At 30.8% G+C, this 20,705-nt stretch overlaps 2 protein-coding genes across 2 annotated transcripts; both read left to right on the top strand.

The window, feature by feature from the left end:
* The first annotated feature begins 5,275 nt into the window (after positions 1-5,275).
* Positions 5,276-7,132, top strand: LOC122499387. Its single transcript, XM_043607721.1, has 2 exons — positions 5,276-5,615; positions 6,669-7,132. The coding sequence occupies exons 1-2, from the start codon at positions 5,402-5,404 to the stop codon at positions 7,130-7,132; spliced, it is 678 nt and encodes a 225-aa protein (XP_043463656.1). The 5' UTR covers positions 5,276-5,401.
* Positions 7,133-7,141: 9 nt separating this feature from the next.
* LOC122499381 lies at positions 7,142-7,678 on the top strand. Its single transcript, XM_043607709.1, has one exon. It carries the CDS (start codon positions 7,142-7,144, stop codon positions 7,676-7,678), a length of 537 nt encoding a protein of 178 aa, XP_043463644.1.
* The last annotated feature ends 13,027 nt before the right edge of the window (positions 7,679-20,705 follow it).

Raw genomic sequence — 20,705 nt, 5'->3', positions numbered from 1 at the left:
GATTGACATTTGCGTTAAGTTACTGGGGACGATTTGCGAATAATAGATTATACATTTGCTTTATTTTCCCACGTATTGTGAGAATTATCAAAGCCAAGCCATTTGACAAGAACTTTGTTTCCACGTGTCTTGAGAATTTTTTCCACAAGATAAATATCTGAATATTTTACTTTAAGAAGTTCCTCTTCATAAAATCCTCCGCTGATGGGTTGATCTTGGTAATCCTTGAGCTTGTAAGTCACTGGTTGAGTTGATACAACTTGATCCACGGTGAATATTTCTGTTGTCCAATTGGGTGTATATCCTTTCTCGAAAACGTTTTTATATTTGCTTACTCGAACTTTGTCACCAATTTTATACTTTGGTCGTCTTAAAGGAATTTTTCTCAGTTTAGAGATCCTTTCTTTTAAAATTTCAACGTCTTCTGAAGTAACACCTTTAGGCTTCATTCCAATTGTTCTATGTTTTGTATAATTATAGTTGGAAATAAGAGTAGGCAATATATCATACCACTTGTAATTTCCTCGTAAACTAAATTGCATCCACATTTTTCTTTTTAGTGTTCGATTAAACCGTTCAACAATGGAAGCTTTCATATTACTGTATGTTGAATAAAAATTTATTTTATGCTTTTTCATTAATGCTTCAAATTGTGAGTTATAGAATTCTTTTCCTTTGTCACTATGCAAGTTTTTTGGTATGCGTTTTTTAGCAAATATAGATTGCATTGCATGAGAAACATCTTTTCCATTTTTACTTTTTACTCGCAGGCCTGGGCAGAACATTGCTCCGCGTGCTCCGCGTGAGGGGAATGACTCCCCACTCTTAGGCTTAGCAGTAGTTTTCTTTCTCTCTCTAAGCGCTAAGCATATTGCTAAGCCTAAGAGTGGGGGGTCATTCCCCTCACGCGGAGCAATGTTCTGCCCAGGCCTGAAATTTTACTGGAACAGCCCAAGCATATTTCGAAAATATGTCTATAACTGTTAGTAAATACTTGAAACCTTTATTTATTTTTGAATAAGGTATCATTTCTACTAAATCTGCTTGCCAGGTCTCATCAATATCACGCATTTCAACTCGCCGTCGAGGATAATTTTTTCTAGCCTGAGTATGAAGTTCATTCACTACTGTTAATTTTTTATCAGCCATCACTGTTGAATAAATTTAGCCTCTTTGATAATATAATTCTGATGTGATTCAATTTCATTAAGTTTTTCGGTAACTCGTGCTTCAATAACTAGAATAAAATTATTCAAGTCATCAAAAGCTGATCTTAAAGAAGATGTAATTTGAATAACAGGTTTTATCTCGTTTCGTATAATATGTTGGGCAAGTCTTAAATTTATTGCGTCGTGTTGCTCTTCAGCGTCAGCAAGATTACAGAGTTTTCTTCCTTTAACGTCAAAGTTACCTTGGGAATTAAGTTTAAAACCAACTCAAGGAGGCCCTCGTCTTGCTGTTCCTCTTTGATTGAGAGGATGTCCGAACACGTCAATGCTCATTGTTGAAATGAATGATATTTGCTAAAACATATCTTAATATATAATTTTAGCTTCTCGCAGTTCCTCAATGATAGACATGATTTCATTATTGTGACTAGGATTTCCAGCATCTTGAGAAGCCATTAATAGTCTAAGACGGTCAACCAACTCATTCGGATCATCCCAATAGATATATTCTCGTTGAAAATTTCTGTTTGTAATCATAAATTTAGGTAATGAACTACCGCTTACAGATGGCTGTTTTTTAGGTGTTCGAGGGAAGAATTGAGATATAAAATTCAAATACTTGTAACTCTTATCCGTACGTATAGACTCAGAGGAACTTTACTTCTTTTTGTGTGCATTAGTATCAATCAGAATCTCTTTATAATTTCTTTCATCATCTTCACTTATAAGCGATGTAGTAGGTTTACTTTTAAATAAAAGTTCAAGTAATCTAAGCGTTTGAAGATATCGTTTATTACCAATTTTTACATGCTGATCTTCAAGAGTTATTGGTGTATCACCAATCATAAGTGACCCATCACTTAGCTTACGTACGCCGTATGTTGAATCTAAACATTGCTTTCTATTATGATTTAATAAGTATAGAAATTTATTACTTATTTTATCATCATCTGGAGATTTTTCAGTTTCACTTTCATAGTTTATGCTATCATCATCCTTCTGCTCTTTCTTTTCAATCTTAACATTTTCAGTCTTAAAATTTTCATGTTCACTGTCTGTCAAGTTGATAATTTTCTGTAAGGGTTGAACTATCGGTTTAAATGTTTCAGTCAGCACATTTTCAGCTTCTTCTTTTCCTAATTTTAACATACGATGTTTTCGCCTAATTGCTTCACTAGCTTTAGCAATTTGATAAAGATATTCTTTTTCTTTATGAAACATGTTATTATTACAAGGTTTCATATTGAACTAACAATATTTTAGGGATGATCTTATATTTATAGTGTTACAAAGCTATCAAATCCTTTCCTATATCTTCCATCATTTAAATCAGAATCCTTATCAATTACTACAAAGCCATACTTGTCTGAATTCCAACATGTTGAACATAGTTCTCGAAATTTATTAAATGTCATGTCAGTATTAACGTGGTCATCATAAACATGCCTTAAATTTTTCTCATCTTGACGAAAAAGAACTAGTAAATTAACATTATCACGTACTAAATGTTTAGGAATGCGGGCATATGTTTGACAAAGATAAAAAGAATCAACGTCAACATGTCTACCCATGCAAAAGAATGCCCTTACATTATCTTGCTTCTCGAAAGCAATATCATCAAATATAAATATTGAATTCCGTTTTGCATCTTTAGGAGTAATGACTTCTTCATGCTCACTAAATGGTAAATACTCTACTCCTTCAACATTACTTACAACTTGTTCCAAGAATTTATACTTGGGTTGATGTAAAGACTTTGAATACAAGTAAATATTATCAAATCTAAGACCATTAGGATGTAAAATTAAAGAAAGTAGTACATTTGTCTTTCCACAATTTGATGGTCCACAAAAAATAGCTCGAATACTACCGGAAAACAAACTACCATGACGCTTCACTTTCTTCTCTTGTTGTTCAACAATCGAGTCTAGATTGACGACTGGTAGTTTGTGAAGTTGTTCCTTGAACCGCATCCTGATTTACACTGCCGCTAAAGGTATAAATACGGCGCTTATATAGCTCACAAGTCATTATAATTTTAACTTTCACAGAGTAAGGAATGATTATACATCATCGCTCTCAAGGAAAAGGTTTAATTAATAAACTTATAAACAAGTTACCATTTGAATTACATTTGCCAGGTTATCAATATTGTGGACCGGGCACAAAGTTAGCAAAACGTCTAGACCGAGGTGATCCAGGTGTTAATCCATTAGACACAGCTTGTAAAGAGCACGATATTGCTTACTCGAAAAATCGAGAAAACGTTGAAGAAAGAAACACTGCTGATAGAGTATTAGCTGACAAAGCGTGGCAACGTGTATTTGCTCCAGACGCACGATATAGTGAAAGAGCTGCAGCTTACGCAATAACAAACGTTATGAAAGCAAAATCAAAATTTGGAATGGGAGTAAAGAAGAAGATAAAGTCAAAGAAACGAGTAAAGAAGATAAAATCAAAAAGACGAGTAAATCTTAGAAAAATTGTTGATGCTGCAAGAAAATCAATAATTCCTGGTAATGATGCTCGTTTAACAATAAAGTCAGCTATTGAAACAGCTCGAAAAGCTGTAAGGAAAGCAGGTGGTAGAGAAAAGGTTTTAACACCTCGTATTCTAACTGTTCCATCAAAAGTTGGTGGTCTGTTACCATTAATTCCAATTTTTGCTGGTCTAAGTGCACTTGGAGCGCTTACTGGGGGAGCTGCTGGTGTAGCAAAAGCTGTTAATGATGCAAGTGCAGCAAAAGAGCAGTTGAAGGAAGCTCAGCGTCATAATAGAGAGTTGGAAGCAGTGGCACTTGGCAAAGGTCTACATTTAAAACCATACCGACAAGGTTTGGGACTTCATTTGAAACCATACGTTAAAGGACAAGGTATTAAAAGACTATGTAGAAAAAAAAAGTTTAAAGCTGCCTCAACGAGCACTTACAGATCTAGATTTACTTAAATATGCTAAAGACATGAAGATTTCTCATTTCCGAGGAGTTTTTATGCGAAATGAATTACCTATAAAAGGACCTCGAAAAAATGAATCAGCCATTATTAATTTAGATGATAAAGATGGTTCTGGAACTCATTGGGTTGCATATAAAAAAGTTAACAATAAAGCAGTATACTTTGATAGTTTTGGTAATCTTCAACCACCCTATGAACTTGTCAATTACTTAGGTTACAATACTTTTATACAGTATAATCATCAAAATTATCAGGATTATAATAGCTTTAATTGTGGTCATTTATGTCTAAAATTCTTATGTGGACAGCTTGAAATAACTCAAAAATATATTCTATATAAGTGATTGTAAGTCATTCCACCTAATCAGTTTATAAAAAGTCATCAACATGGAAGAATCTTTTACTCTGACTATCTCAGGCAATTCATCTGTCCTGGAGGCAGAATATTTTCCTCCGATAGAATTATTATCTAACAAAAATTATGTACTTGGCTTAGTTGAATTACTAACCTTCAATTCAATTCCTAATATTGATCAAGGTAAAAATAAATTTTATATTGGTGATAAAGTGATTACTATTCTCCCTGGAAGTTATGAAATTGAAGATATTGAAAAATATATTAAAAACTCTATTGAAAATGGATCTGAAATTGTAAGAATCAAACCGAACAATAATACTTTACGTAGTGAAATAACAAGCAGCCTTGAAGTGAGTTTTAAACAAAACGATTCAATTGGTAAATTATTAGGATTTACTCCACGAATATTGACAGCTAATAAGCCTCATACGTCAGATGTACCAGTAGCTATTCTTAAGGTCAATGCTATAAGAATTGAATGTAACATTACTACTGGTGCATACATAAATAATAAAAAGGTACACACAATTCACGAATTTTTTCCAATTGTACCAGCTGGATATAAGATTGTGGAAGTTTCATCTCACGTCATTTACCTTCCAATCGCCGTGAAGACAATACATAATATTCAAGTAAGAATTGTTGATCAAGACGGAGATTTAATAAATTTTAGAGGTGAAACTATAACAATTCGATTACACGTTAAATCAACGTAATGGGAATTATATTTCATAGAAAAACTGGTGGAAGCTATATAAAAGAGTTGCCATGTCAAAAGTCATTCATTCCTCAATCAGTTCGCAAGAGACTAACATCTCAGAACATACTATTTCTGAAGCAGCTCGGCCTAAGAGTTTATCAAGAAAACAAGGGAAAAAATTGATTTTTCACATACTTTTTATTTGTTGTTGTAACAAAAATGGAAGAAATTTTAAACATTCTAAGTCCAGTTAAATTTGATAATTCTGTGGCACACTATGAGATTCATGCACATCAACCATACGTGTCATCAGCATTCAATAACAGTGATGAGATTCGAATTGCAGTTCAACATCAAGACTTGTACATTCTTCCCTCTAAAAGTACTCTACACGTCACTGGCAGAATTGTTAAGCCAAACAATACGCTTGTAACTGGGTCAAAATAAGTGAAACCGGCCAATTGAAAAATTTTTATCTCCAATTTTCAAGTTATCTATGATTTTTAGTAGATATATGAGTACACTTTTTCCCCCTAAAATATTTTTCAAAAAAAAATTTTATTTTTGAAGTAATTAGGTATTGAAGTTTTAGGTCATTTTATTTTCATTTTATTATTACTTTGAAACAAATAAAGATAATTAAGTAATTTTTTTTTAATTAAAGCTTAAAGTCTATACTTTAAAGATGAAATAAAGCGATTGCTAAAAAATGAAAATTTATAATTGTTATTAACAATTCTTTTAAACAATTGCAAATTGAAGAATGTTCTCAATGTTTTTGAAAGATTAAATTACGATATATTGATGCGCAAAACTATAAGGATTCATTTAAAAAAAAGAAAAATGAGTAACCTCCAATATTATAGAAATTATGTAAATTTTGCTGACAAAATGCAAGCAAAAATTGACTCAAGTTCCTGGAAAAAGATAAAATTGCAAACGAATAAATAAGATCTTCTTTTGTTTTGTTAGAAACTTCACGCTTTCAAGCGGATTTTTAAGATTAAAAGTCGATTTTGGCCTGCATTTTGGCAGAAAAATGTACACAATTTCTATAATATTGGAGGTTACTCATTTTTCTTTTTTTTAAATGAATCCTTATAGTTTTGCGCATCAATATATCGTAATTTAATCTTTCAAAAACATTGAGAACATTCTTCAATTTGCAATTGTTTAAAAGAATTGTTAATAACAATTATAAATTTTCATTTTTCAGCAATCGCTTTATTTCATCTTTAAAGTATAGACTTTAAGCTTTAATTTAAAAAAAAATTACTTAATTATCTTTATTTGTTTCAAAGTAATAATAAAATGAAAATAAAATGACCTAAAACTTCAATACCTAATTACTTCAAAAATAAATTTTTTTTTTGAAAAATATTTTAGGGGGAAAAAGTGTACTCATATATCTACTAAAAATCATAGATAACTTGAAAATTGGAGATAAAAATTTTTCAAGTGGCCGGTTTCACTTATTTTGACCCAACTAATACAAAGTTAATTAGCAATGGTATTTCCTACCTGTTTAATGAGATTCGTTATGAATTAAATGGTGTTGAAATTGATCGCTCTAAAAATGTTGGTATTACAACCACAATGAAAAATCTAATTTCTCAAACACCTAATCAAATGATTTACTCTGAAAATGCTGGTTATCTACCTTATGATGATGATACTAGAGTAACAAATGATGCTGGATATTTTGATGTAAATATTCCACTAAGTATGATTATTGGTTTTGCTGAAGACTATCGAAAGATTGTTGTAAATGCAAAACATGAACTTATTTTAACAAGATCTCGTACTGATCTCAATGCTGTAGTAAACATTGGAGTAGCTGAGCGTGAAGAATTTAAAATCATAATTAATAAAGTTGAATGGTTGATTCCATATTTAATGGTAAATGATCGCCAAAAAATTGAATTATTGAAATTCATTGAAAAAGACTGACTTATAACAATGAGTTTTAGATCATGGGATTTGTATGAGTATCCTATGATTCCTGACACTCAAAAGCACGTGTGGACTGTAAAAACTTCAACACAAGTTGAAAAACCTCGATATGTTATTCTTGGCTTTCAAACAAATCGAAAAGAAGATCGAGGAAGGTATGCAAATTTATTTGATGCCTGTAATCTTCTCAATGTTAAACTTTTCTTAAACTCACAGTACTATCCTTATGGAAATTTAAATTTAAATTTTACTCAAAACAAATTTTCCATACTATATGATATGTATTGTAATTTTCAACCATCCTACTATGGAAAAGAATCTGAACCTTTATTAACTAGAAATAACTTTAAAGATTATGCACCATTGGCTGTTATTGATTGCTCAAAACAAAACGAATTTCTAAAACAAGCATCTGTAGATGTGCGATTGGAATTTGAAGCAAATGAAATTTTTCCAGCCAATACAGCTGCATATTGCCTTATAATTCACGACCGCATTATACAGTATACACCAATCAGCGGCGTTGTTAAAAAAGTAACGTGATTGGTAGAAATAATGACCAATCATAGACGACATCGGTAGTGGGGGTATTTGGAGTGGTGGGGGGGAAAGGCTATAAAGAGAGCGTCTCTCTAAGGCTTGAGCCATTATTCTACTTCGGACACCATGGCGTACGTCGTAGATATTCAGTGCTTCAAGAGACCTTACAACGAGTTTGTCATCAAAGAGTTGGCGATTCTACCACTTCAACAAGATGCTCATCCATTGGTCTACCTCTTCGAGCCGCCATATGCCTGGAGTCGATTGCCTGCAAGATATAAATGTGAGAATCGATGGCTTACAAATAATTATCATGGTATCGATTGGGCTGCTGGTGACATTCCTTATGAAGAATTACAGCCTATAATAAAAGAAGTATTAATAGGTACACCTACTGTTTATGTAAAAGGTTTAGAAAAACAAAAATGGTTAGAAAAATATACGCTAAATGTATTTAATTTAGATGATTTTAAATGTCCGTCGCTAAAAAGTTTAAGTGTAGATAGTTCATCTACATGCACAAATCACACACGTAACTTTAGCAATTGCGTTTTTAAAAATGTATGTAATCTACGAAATTGGTTGATACAACCGTCAAATGTACTACGAAATAATATAGAAAATAATGATGAAGTTGACAACGATTGTACATTGAAAGATTTTTATAATGATTGTGAAAATTTCCTATTTAATGAATAAATGTATTAAATGTATTACGAATGTTTACATTAATAAACCCTTCCACATCCTATTATCTTTATTACATATGCGTGAAACTATTAAACATGTTAAAACTAGTCTAGACTTGTCTTATGACGTCACAAAGTAGGCGTGGCTTAATAAATAAAAGTGGGGGTAATGCGCATGCGTAGAAGCAGTGGTGGGGTATTGCGCATGCGTAGAAAAAGTAGTGGGGGTATTGCGTCATATTTGGGTATAAATTGAGGAATATCGACCGATTTAGTCATTCTGTTTTGTGACTTCACAAAGTATTATCTCTAAGAAAAGATGGATCTAACCAAAATCAACGCCATTGGTCGCATGGATGCTTTCCTACCTACGAAGCCGCTTTCCGAACAGTCTCCTGGACATAAGTATCCTATAACGAAGATCCAGGTTGTCAACACCAGGTATGGAGTCAAGGTCGTCGTTGAGGTGGATAAAAAGTTCAATACATTCCTACCTTCAAGATTTGTACCAATGTTCACCGATGACTCGATATGCTTGGACCAAATGCAAGAAGCAATTAGTTCTGGACAATTGCGTCTTAAGTATATTGGTGGTCCATACAACCATATTGAATTTAAAATAAAACAAGTGTAAATATTGTATATTGAATATAATAAATGTATAAAATGTTATTAATACTGTATTTAATTAAATACCTTTATTAGTATTACGTTACATAATAAGAAATAGATTTTAAGGTTATGTTTAATAAAATAGATTTTAACAACATTTAGTAGCGCCATCTATAGAGTCTTTGGTAAACTCTGTAGTGTAAACAATATGGCGCCATTTTTGCGCGCGAAATTTAAAATAATTCAAGCGACTAGGCTGCTAATTTTTTGTAGCGCCATCTGTTGGATAGTGAGTAAGCTTCCACTGTCGGTAAAACAGTTTACTCGCGAAAGACAGTTTAGTTTCAAAGAAAATGGCGTCCAAGCAATTTTAAATTGCCTAATAAAATTCAAATCTCCCGCCAACAGTTCCGTCGGTAAAACAGATTCCTACATTGCCACCCGGGTTTGAATTAGTGACAGATACCTACCCCACCGACTGTTGGTAATGTAGGAATCTGCATTACCGACTGTAGGTACTTAGCTGAGATCAGAACCTGCGCCAGAATCGGCTTTGCTATACTACTTTTATTAATAATTCAAATGATTATAAAGATATATAACAATAAATTAAATTAAAAAATAATATTAATATGAAAAAAAATTATAAATTTTCCAAAAAATTCGAAATTTTTTTTTTTTAATTTTGACAGATTGCTGTAAATTAATCAGTTATAACTTTTATAAGATATATATAAACAATAAATTTACAGATTTTAAACATATTAATTAGAACGGGAGGTATTCAATTTTTTCAAAAAATTAAAAAAATTGAAAATTTCCAAATTTTATATTTTTTATTGTATATCTTTTAAACTTTCTGTAATTAAATATTACATGTTATTTAGTCATATTTTAGCATAATTTTGAAAAAAATACTGTCCTATAACTATAAGATGGAAGTATAAGTATAAAAATGTTTTTAATATAGAAAAATTGAAAAATTATAATTGACAGACCAATTACTATCAAGCTTAATTCAGTAGTATTTTTGGGGTCTCTGATAAACTTTTGACTTCAAAATAATGGAATTTAGAATTATTTGTTTATCCAATTAATCAACAATTTTCAATTGCAAAAATTTCGAAAATATTAAAAATGGAGATTTTTTATGATAAAATTGATATTGCAGAAATTCAAGAATACCTCTGTGATACGATACTTGCATTATGCTACTGATGGGAAAAAACTTAGATAGTAAAAAGTTTTGTAATTTTAATTCTTGATTTAACTTTTAGGGATGTTTTGAGCATTATGTAAAGGCAAAAGTTAAACAAGGTGTCTATTATTATTTTTGTTTAACAAACTATCCGGTTTTTCCCAGCTATGTCCAAATTTTTAAAGGTGTATCTTTTCTCATCAAATATAAATTTTCTTGAGAAGAATTAATATTAAATAAATCTACAAATGGCTACAAAAATTCACTTATTTTATGATAATACTCTTCGACGGGTTTTTGTTTTTACTAATACTTTTAACAGGGGTTCTACCAACTGGAAAAAACGGGAAATATGCAGGAATTTAATTTAATCGGGAAAAACTGTGAATTCAGCCTGCAATATAGGTCTTATTTTAGATTTTAGCAATTATGATACAATTAATTGTGGATGGAAATTTTGTTTGGATATTTAAAAAGTAGTTATGTTGTAAATTTTGTTTATTATAAATCCATAATTTATTATACTCCTAGCTGATACAATTAGTTCGAATTTGACTTTACTGTAACTCCAAAAACTGGTGGAAATTTTGGATTAACTTATAATATAATAATTAAATTTCTACAAATAATTGACAAACATTGTTCTCTGCATTTTAATTAATTAAAAATAAATTATTTGATGATAAAAAGTCAATCACTGATTTAAAATAGTAATATTTATCTAATGAAATAGTTAATGGTAGCTAATTATTATTTTTTCCGGTCAAATTAAATTCTCCGCTATTTCCCATTTTTCGAGACTGGTAGACACACGCTATTTAATGTATTTGAAGAAACTAAAACCCGTCGAAGACGGGTACGACAGCTAGTTATTCTTACTTTTGTTTAAATTATAATTTTATTTTTAATGTACATCGGCATTTCAAAAAAGTTTGGTAAATTTGCATGATTAGAAAAAACTGCATCTTTTTAGTATACTATTCTGTAACTAGTTAGTAATTAACAATAATAATTTGTTTAAATTTTGCTTAAATAATAATAATTATGTTTTAAATCTGCATCGGTATTTATGTAAGGTCCGGTAAATTGCAAAATTAAAGAAAAATACACCTCTCTAGGTACAATATGTAAAAAGTTAGTAATTAATAATAATAATAATTTGTTTAAACAAATAAAAATTTAAAAAATCCACAGTATTCTTACAAATTTATAGCCTGTCATTTTCCAAAACGAAAAATTGAATTCGGTTAAAATTTACGAATTATAGGTGATTTTGAACATTATTTTGTATGTATAGAGTATAGCCTGAAAATGCGCTTTTTACGGTTGCGCGCAAGGACAAAATATCCAATATCTTCTCAAGTTTCAGACCCTCCATCAATTTTCTTTGTGGAAAATACTCGTGAAATAAGTGGGAATCGAATCATTGTTATTAAAAGCAAAAAAAATTGCACTTTTCAAAAAATTGTTTATTTAAAAATTATTTTTTAAATAATTTGTTAAAAAAAAAATTTTTTTCTTACGAAATATTTTTTTAAATTGTAAGTAAACAATAAGCATTTCCTCAAAATTTCATTAAATTTTATTCATTTTTCTCTGAGATATATTATGTTCAAAATTTCAACAAAAATTTTAAAAACCTCGTAAATCCAAAATTTTTTGAAATCGATTTTGGGCTTTTTACTGGCATGTATTTCACTTTAAAATTTTAAAGTTTCAACAAAATCGAAGAACTGGGACAAATTTGATTTTTTAGGCATGGACCTACCCAAATAGAATTATGTAGTGGTTGTTACCACCAGTTATCATAACTAAAAGAGGTTCAAACTACCAGTTATTCTAATCTAACAGCATTTTTAACTACCAATTATTGTAATTACCATTTATTTAAATTCTTAACGGTTGCAACTACCAGCAATTGTAACTAAGAAGAATAATTTCTAAAAATTACAATTATAACCCTTTCTGAATTCAATTATTATTTACAATTTTCAACTAAACTTCATCTCTAAATCAATTATTTTAAATAATTTTCCTAAAGATCTTCGATAATTCAAATATTTAAATAAGAAATTCAATTTTTTATAATAAGAATTAAAAAATTTCTAAACATAATTGAAATTTGGTGAAACCTTTTAAAAATAATTGAATTTTTGAAAAATATATAAATAAAAATAATCAAATTTTTTAAGAATTTCAATTATAAATATGATCATGATTACTCCGAAATTTGAATAAGTCTAGAAAAGTAAATTTTCATAAATTTTTATTTACACTTTGTTCGAAGATAATTAAATCTGAAAAAATTGTGAAAAAACAATTCTAAGAATTAGTTTTTAAAAATATTTTAATGTAATTTTTCGAAAATAATTGAATTTTAATTAAAAATTTTGAACATGATTTTTTTTCTCTAAAATGTTAAAAATTATTGTTTTTTGTATGTATTTGAAGTTTTGGAAATTTGTAATAATTTTCATTTTTAAATTTATATTTAAAGATTGTTCATTAAAATTTTTGATAAGTAATTCAATTATTTTCAAAATTTGCAATTAAAATTCTTCAAAAATTGATTTTTAAAAATTGTAATAAAATACTTGAAAAAAGTAGGGGAGAGTGGTCCTAAGTTGGCCGCCTAAGCTAATTGGTTGAAAATAGTAACAACCCAATGGGAAATTTACAACTGGCGGAGTACTGCGCCAGCACTGGCACACGGAAAAAAATTAATCTCTAAATTAGAGATTAAATCTGAGATTTAGGCATAACCTATCACTGGTATCGGACGTAAGATGTAAGCAGATCACTAAAACTGAAATTTGGTATTATATCTAATCCGAATATTAGTATTGTGAAGAACACGTATTTCTTATGCCTAAAAATGATATTAGGAATCTCAAATTTTATGACATGTGGAACATATGTTCTAAACTATCAACTTACTTAAATAAATTCAAATCTAATATATTATTTGAATAAACAATATTAAAAATTTTAGTCGTATATTTATATAATTCTTATTTTTGTAATAACTCGATGTAATAAGAATTTATAATTTATCACAATTTAGAGTGAGAATTATTCACAAAATATTTATATATTGTTTTCCCTGTATGAACTATACATTGACAAGTATAAAAAAGTAGTTGGATATTTTTAAAACACAATACGAATTTTATATTTTTATTTCATTTTTTTGTTTTAACGGCGTTGGAAGGTCTGTAAAATTTGTAGGTTACAATTATCGCCCGACAAAATACGATACTGACTGATTTAACCCTTAAACCGCACCCTGGGTGTGCGACACCCATATTCTAGCTTTTTACTCTAATATTTCGTTTAAAGTCGTAAAAGTTGGTCATATGTCGCTATTGAATGACACATTTTGTACTTAACTTTATGTTTCGTGAGGGACATTAGTCTTCATAGTGTCTTTGTGTATTTGATAACTTTATGGAATTAACAGCGAAAAATTTATGGGTGGCTGATACCCAGTTTTCGGTTTAAGGTGATTTCAATAGTCTTAAAAAACATTTTTTTAATTATTAAGATTAAATAAATCATTATGAAACTTATTTTCCTTCAAAATAGATGTACTGAGCTACAGAAGATAATTTTTCTGAACCATAATATCCTTTTCCAGCTTGGAGAACACACATTAAAGTCCCCGGGTGTCGCACACCCAGTGTGCAGTTTAAGGATGGATTCGGAAGTGTGCGGTTTAAGGGTTAAATGACGTGAAATAGGTAAATAAACATTTTTTAACCACTTTTTCTCTAAACACAGACACTTTTTACAAAATGGGCCAATATACAACGAGTAGGAATCTTCTTAATTACCTAAATTCAAAAGATGGTTTAAATTCATGCAGAAACGCGGTTGTAAAATGTAAAATTGGAAAGTGATGTAATGCTAAGAATATAACAGCTGGACCATTGTGCTCTCTGCATGCTTCTGCCCTCTTCTGGCGACTGGCAGTAATCCGCTTCTTGTTGTCTGTCATTACATTACTTTCCAATCATTTCCAATTTTACATTTTACAACCGCTTGACAACCGCGTTTCTGCCTGCCAGTGCTACCAGACAGCGCTGGCGCAGCACTGGACCAGTGCTGGCTAAGAATATTGCCACAATAAATGCCGTATTGTTATTAATTAGTCGAAAATGAATAATTATAAATAATTTAACAACAAAATGGTAAATAATATTAATAAATAGTTATTATTTATAAAATATTTCTCTTTTTAAAGAAATTGTATTAAAGATGGAGAATAACAATGGATATAGTAAATGAAGTAGAAAAAAATTGTTTATAACATTTAAAAATTAAATAATAAACAATTACAGTAAGTGTGCATTAGATTTTCATATTTTAGTACCTAACGATTGGAATCTAGAAATATAGCAAACCTATGAAAATAAACAAAATTGCTGACGAGGGGAATCGAACCTACGACCTACGGACTAACAGACTAACGCTCCAACCACTATGCTAACGACACATGTGTACAGTAAAGTATTAATATCTCAGTATCATTCAGACATATAATTATTGAGTCAAAGATAAGAAAAAAATAGAGATACGTTAGAAATAATAAATTGAAATAAAATAAATTAAACTAAATTTTTAATAATTAAATTAAATTACTTTATTTATTGCATTTAACATTTTACGTAATTCTTAAATTACGTGGTAATTTTTTAATAATTTTTTATTCATAGTAAGAAGTATAATAGTATTTTAATAGAAACCAAATTATTAATGAGATTAAAGTTTAAAGTTTGTTTATAATTTTAATTTGTTTAAATAATTTATTATTTACAAAATTAGACAATTATGTTAAATTATTATTATTAAATTTAATAAAAATAAAAAATGAACAACTCAAAAGTAAAATATTAATTTTTTCAATTTTATATTCATAAACATTAATAAACTTTTTTTATAATTTTTTTCAAGTTTATGTCAAAAAAGCAATGTTGGCAAAGAGCGTCGTGAACAATTTTTCTATACTCAGCCAGCACTTGCCGCCGTGGCTTGTCCAAGCTTTGGCGAAACAAAAATTCTGTACTGCGCCAGCACTAATTGTCGAGGCTCGGCTAGACTACGCCGAACAATCGTCTGAGTACTAAGCCAGTGGTGAACATCGGTACTACACTGGCATTTCCCATTGGGAAAATGGAATTTATTCAAGTCAGCAAGTATATAATTGTGTTCAGCGATCATTTTCCTATAATTTTGTGGTATTTAGAACCCCAAGTGCGAAATTAAAAACGGCCCAAAACTGGCCCAGTGACGGCATAGTCAGTGCCTACTCTTGGCAGACAATAGTGGCCCGACTGTCGGGAGGTTAACCGCGGTAGGCCGTCGTCAGCCAATTATCGGCCGATTCTCGGTAAACATTAATGGCCCATTATTGGCTGCTATTACTCCCCAGTGTTGAAAAATTAAAAAAAATATATTTTTTATTTAATTAACTAATTAATTCATAATTTTTATTCAGCTTATTTCCCTAAATTAAACGCAAACTTACAAATATTTGAAAAATTCTTACCGCTCGCGGGGATCGATACCTGAACCTGATGCACCACAGCCTAACACTCTGACCACTCTGCTACTCTGACGTGAAGTCAAGGAAGCAAAAGGGTTCTTATAAGCTTCAGTACACTGGCCGATACTGTGCCATTATTGGGCCGAGCTACGTCCCAATATTGGCAATTATAATTTGCCATCATAGATACAAAATGATAGACATTAATGTGCCATTCCTGGGCCAAGCTACGTCCCAATTCTGGTAATTATAATTTGACATCAAAGACACAAAATTTTTGCCACTAATGTGCCATTAATGGGCCGATCTTCGTCACATCACTGGCAATTGAATTTTTTTATTAAAGATTTATCAACTTTGCCAATAATGTGCCGTTATTGGGGCAAGCTACGCCCCAATTCTGGCAATTATAATTTGACATCAAAGACACAAAATTTTTGCCATTAAAGAGCCACTAATGTGCCATTAATGGGCCGATCTTCGTCACATCACTGGCAATTGAATTTTGCCATTAAAGATTAATCAACTTTGCCGTGAATGTACCATTATTGGGCCGAGAGCTGGCCCAGTCTTAAAAAATTTGAAAATCTGACCATCGGCGCCATCATTGGCCCATCAATGTGACGTTTTGAACACCAGTAATAGCCCAGTAACTACTGCCAATTCTCGGCAGACATTACTAGACCAATGATGGGCCGTTTTTGCAGTCTTGGCATTTCGCACTTGGGACGTTATAGAATGGCTTTTGTAGTCTTAATGCAATAAATAGTGAAAAGTTGCATTTTGGACATTTCAGAAATAGCAGTCCTAAGTTGGCCACTACGTTTTTTTTGCTTGAATGTAAGGAAGAAATGCATATTCTTTTCAATTACGCAGAAATTTTACAAATTTGAAACATTTAGGAGTATAAATTCGCATTATTTAACTATTTTTGTTTAGAAAATGAAAGTGCGAAATTAAAAATGGCCCAATAATGGTCAAGTATTGGCAAAGTTGGTGCCGAATCTTGGCAGACAGTACTGGACCGACTCTTGGGAGCTTAACCGCGGCTGGCCGTCAGCCGAGGTTGGCAGCCAGATCTCTGCAGACATTAATGGCCCAATACTGGCTGCCATTACTCCCCTAGTATTGGTAAAAATGAAAAAAATAATTATATTTTTTAATTAATTAACTAATTAATTTATAATATTTATACGGCTTATTTTCTCAAATTAAACGCAAACTTTCAAACATTTGAAAAATTCTTACCGCTCGCGGGGATCGACACCTGAACCTAACGCACAAAAGCTTAACACTCTGACCACTCTGCTACTCTGACGTGAAGTCGAGGAAGCAAAAGGCTTCTTATAAGCTACACTACACTGGCCGATACTGTGCTATTATTGAGCCGAGCTACGTTCCAATCGAGTTTCTATATTGGCAACTGTAATTTGCCATCATAGATACACAATGTTAGCCATTAATGTGCCATTACTGGGTCAAGCTACCTCCCATTATTGAAAATTGTAATTTACCATCATTGATATAAAATTTTATGTCATTACTGGGCCAAGCTACGACTTAATATTGGCAATTATAATTTGCCAACAAAGATACAAAATTTGTGCCATTAAAGTGCCAATAATAAGCCATTACTGGTCGGCCCAGTCTTGGAAAATTAGAATATCTGACAATCCGCGCCATCATTGGCCCAGCAATGGGATATTTTTAACACCAGAAATGGCCCAGTAACTATTGCCAATTCTCGACAGACATTACTGGACCAATGATGGGCTGTTTTTGCAGTCTCGGCATTTCGCACTTGGGAAGCATTGTTTTATTTTATTTATTTGCAGTGGTGGATGGCTGCAGAGACTGGTGTTTTTTTAGTATGTCTTTTCTATTGTTTTTTGTCTTTGTTTAATTCCTGCGTTACACTTTCATGGTCTTTCTCGTGATGAAAAACACAAAAAGAAGCAAAACATAAATAAAAACAAACAAAAACAATAGGTGGCCAACTTAGGACCACTGTAGATTTTTACAAGTTTCAAATTATTACGCTAATAAAAAAATTTAATTGAAAAATCAACAGAACCTCTTATTACAACATTAAATAAAGAAACTAGAGCACATACTCATTTATAAATTTTTAATTATTTATCTCTTGTAGCTGCTCTCGAAAAAACAAAAAAAATTGAATTTTTTTGTCGTGAGCAATATTATTGTTCTCTACAATGCGTAGAAGAATCTTAGATTATACCATCTCTGAGAAACGCAGGGTGGCCAACTTAGGCCCACGGTCAACTTAGGACCACTCTCCCCTAATTATTTTCAATTAAATTTTACAAAATTTAAATTATTTAAAGAGATTTTTTTTTATAGGTTGTTGTGAAAAATGTTTATAATATATATATATATATATAGGTTATTCAATAAGGTCCTTCGTTATTTAATTAATAAAACAAAAGTTGTAGCTTAATCTTCGGTTCATAACAACCACTTAAAATGAATTTAAATGTTTTTATTTATGGGATCGTGTATTCTTCTTCTCTTTATATCTCGATTAATTTAATTTTCAATCTATTGTTAATTTAGGACTTTTAGGAATTTCATTAGGGATTGCAGATAAGAACTATGGGTTCAGAACAATGTAACATCTTGTTTAGACCAAATAAGATATTATATATTTATTTAGCAATAGTCATAATTGATTTTTACTTACAATTATCTTTATATTATGTAACCTTAATCCCTACCGCACTGAAACAAGAAGAATGAGAGAGAGTCATTTAAAACTAACCTTTCTTCTGGTCAGAACGGGCAAATTTGATGATTGATTATTTTGTTAATGGGTTGTTCATTTGTTAATTCTCAGTCATTACTATTTTGAACTTTTCACTATTAACGGTTTATTTAAATGGGACAATTTAAAACACTCATTTTTAACCTCACGTTGTTTTCGTCTCTACTCGTCTTAATTTCTCAATCTTTACGCGACTATTTAATTCGACTATCTATTGCTTTAAGTTTGTTATATGATCACTGTCATATATTCAGAGCAATTCAAAGTGTGACGAAAGGGCTGCCAAAATTGTATAATGTGCGAGAGAGAGTAATTAACAATTTTTAGGTTATTTTTAATGAATTGATTTAAATTATTCCACTTCTTTATTTTGTGTTCACTATAACTTCTCAGTCTTATCTATTCCAAACACTTCGCGATTTTTGAGTTTAACGTCTAACCGAATTTGATTGCCCGTGGCGAACCCTTGAACCGGTCGAGTTTCGCAGACGGTCAACCTCGCGATAACCTGTCTCCAGGAGTTTACTGTCGCGAAGAAGCGAATTACATCGTAAGCACACCAGTTTTATTGCATGAAATTGAGGCTTGGGTGTGACAAATTATTGGGAAGGGTTAAGTATTAGAAAATATGTTCTGATGAAACTGAATAATTATGATTTCATTGCACTTTTTCTTATTGTGCAAAAAATGCTTAACTCATTTTTTATTTTGCATCATCTGATAGCAATAAGGTCTGTGAGGTTAAGGACCTTTTCAGAAACGCCTGCGTTTCTGTTTTGTCAACAAACTACAATCTGGTCATTGAACCAAAAGAGTCTTTGACACTTAAATTTTCGAGTTAATGCATAAAAGTGGTGAAATCATTCTTGCATTTTGTGCTTGTCAATTATTTTAAATTATAGAATCGTAAGAAGAAATAGAATATGAAAGAATTTGGAATTTCTTAATCATGCAAAAAGACTGTTATGACCCGAAGCAATCCTTATGTTATTGACCTGTTTGCGACACTACGGCTTTTTCAAATAAGTTCATTGAATTTAATAATCTATTTAAATTTCAAATAACAATTAATTATATTATATGGCACATGATCAAATAGAGATCCGATTTTTCAAAGTATAACTTTTAAATCAATAATAAAATTTATGAAAATAAGTAGAAAGTAATCTCTATTTTCTAAATTTCCCTGACAAAATTTGTTTTCTTTTATTTCCCTGACTTTACTAACTTTACTGACATGTGGCCACCCTAAGAAGGCTAGAGACAGGAGGTGAAACTTCGGTAGTGGGGATGAGTCAAGAGCCTTTCTTTAACCAGGCGTTTTTCGTTTCGAAAAGTCGCCGGCGCGGTGCTTCTGCACATCACTCACACATTCAAATTCTTGTATACCGTATGTTTTACATGTGTATGATATGATTTTAATTTGAGGTTAACTTTAAAGTGCAATCGAGACACAATGTGTGTCATAACGGATATATAGAAATAATGTGAGTGATTATTAAATTAAGTGTTATTCAAATAGTTAAAAATTCCGAAAACGTGCTGTGTGAAAAGTTGTAACAAGAAGAAAGATAAACACAACACTATGACTATTACTTTTTGTTAACTTTTAATACACTTCATGCTACAGTTTACACATTTTTTTGGTTTTAAAACTTTTTTTTTAATAACTAAAAGATGTTTAAAAATATAAATTTTTATATTTCATATTGTATTTGTATAGAATATATTTTCCCGTGTTTACGTGTTTAGATGCGCAGAAGTCCATGTGGTCTATTGCGGCGAAAACTTTCTTTGAAAGTAAACGCCTGACCATACATCAGCTGAGTGACTCAGCATTGCCATACCCCAACTACCGAAGTTTTACCTCCTGTCTCTAGTCTTCTTGGGCCACCCTAACCGTGTAATTTTTAACTTAGAAAATGTAGTTTGTCAAACATGGACCAAAAGAATTCCAAAAATTTGAAACAATCTTATTAACAGAAAAATCATTTTCAAAATTCAAACATTTTTTTATTAAATTCTCTTGAAAAATTATATAGTTATAACTTTGACTACCTGCATTTTCTAATAAAAAAATTATTCGTTAATGCCTACATCACTCAGAATAAAGTTTATTTTGGTTTATTTAACCAAATATTTTGTTCTATACAAAGAAAAAATTTATTTAAATAATATTTAAAATATTTTATTAAGCTATTTAA

Source organism: Leptopilina heterotoma, unplaced genomic scaffold (genome assembly GCF_015476425.1).
Source record: "Leptopilina heterotoma isolate Lh14 unplaced genomic scaffold, ASM1547642v1 Lhet_100, whole genome shotgun sequence".
Classification (NCBI taxonomy): Eukaryota; Metazoa; Arthropoda; class Insecta; order Hymenoptera; family Figitidae; genus Leptopilina; species Leptopilina heterotoma.
This window is presented reverse-complemented; position numbering and strand designations above follow the sequence as displayed.

Coding starts and splice junctions, on each gene's coding strand:
- LOC122499381 (XM_043607709.1), top strand. CDS start 7,142: ATGAGTTTTAGATCATGGGATTTGTATGAGTATCCTATGATTCCTGAC.
- LOC122499387 (XM_043607721.1), top strand. CDS start 5,402: ATGGAAGAAATTTTAAACATTCTAAGTCCAGTTAAATTTGATAATTCT. Junction 5,616..6,668: donor GCCAAACAATACGCTTGTAA/CTGGGTCAAAAT, acceptor ATTTTGACCCAA/CTAATACAAAGTTAATTAGC.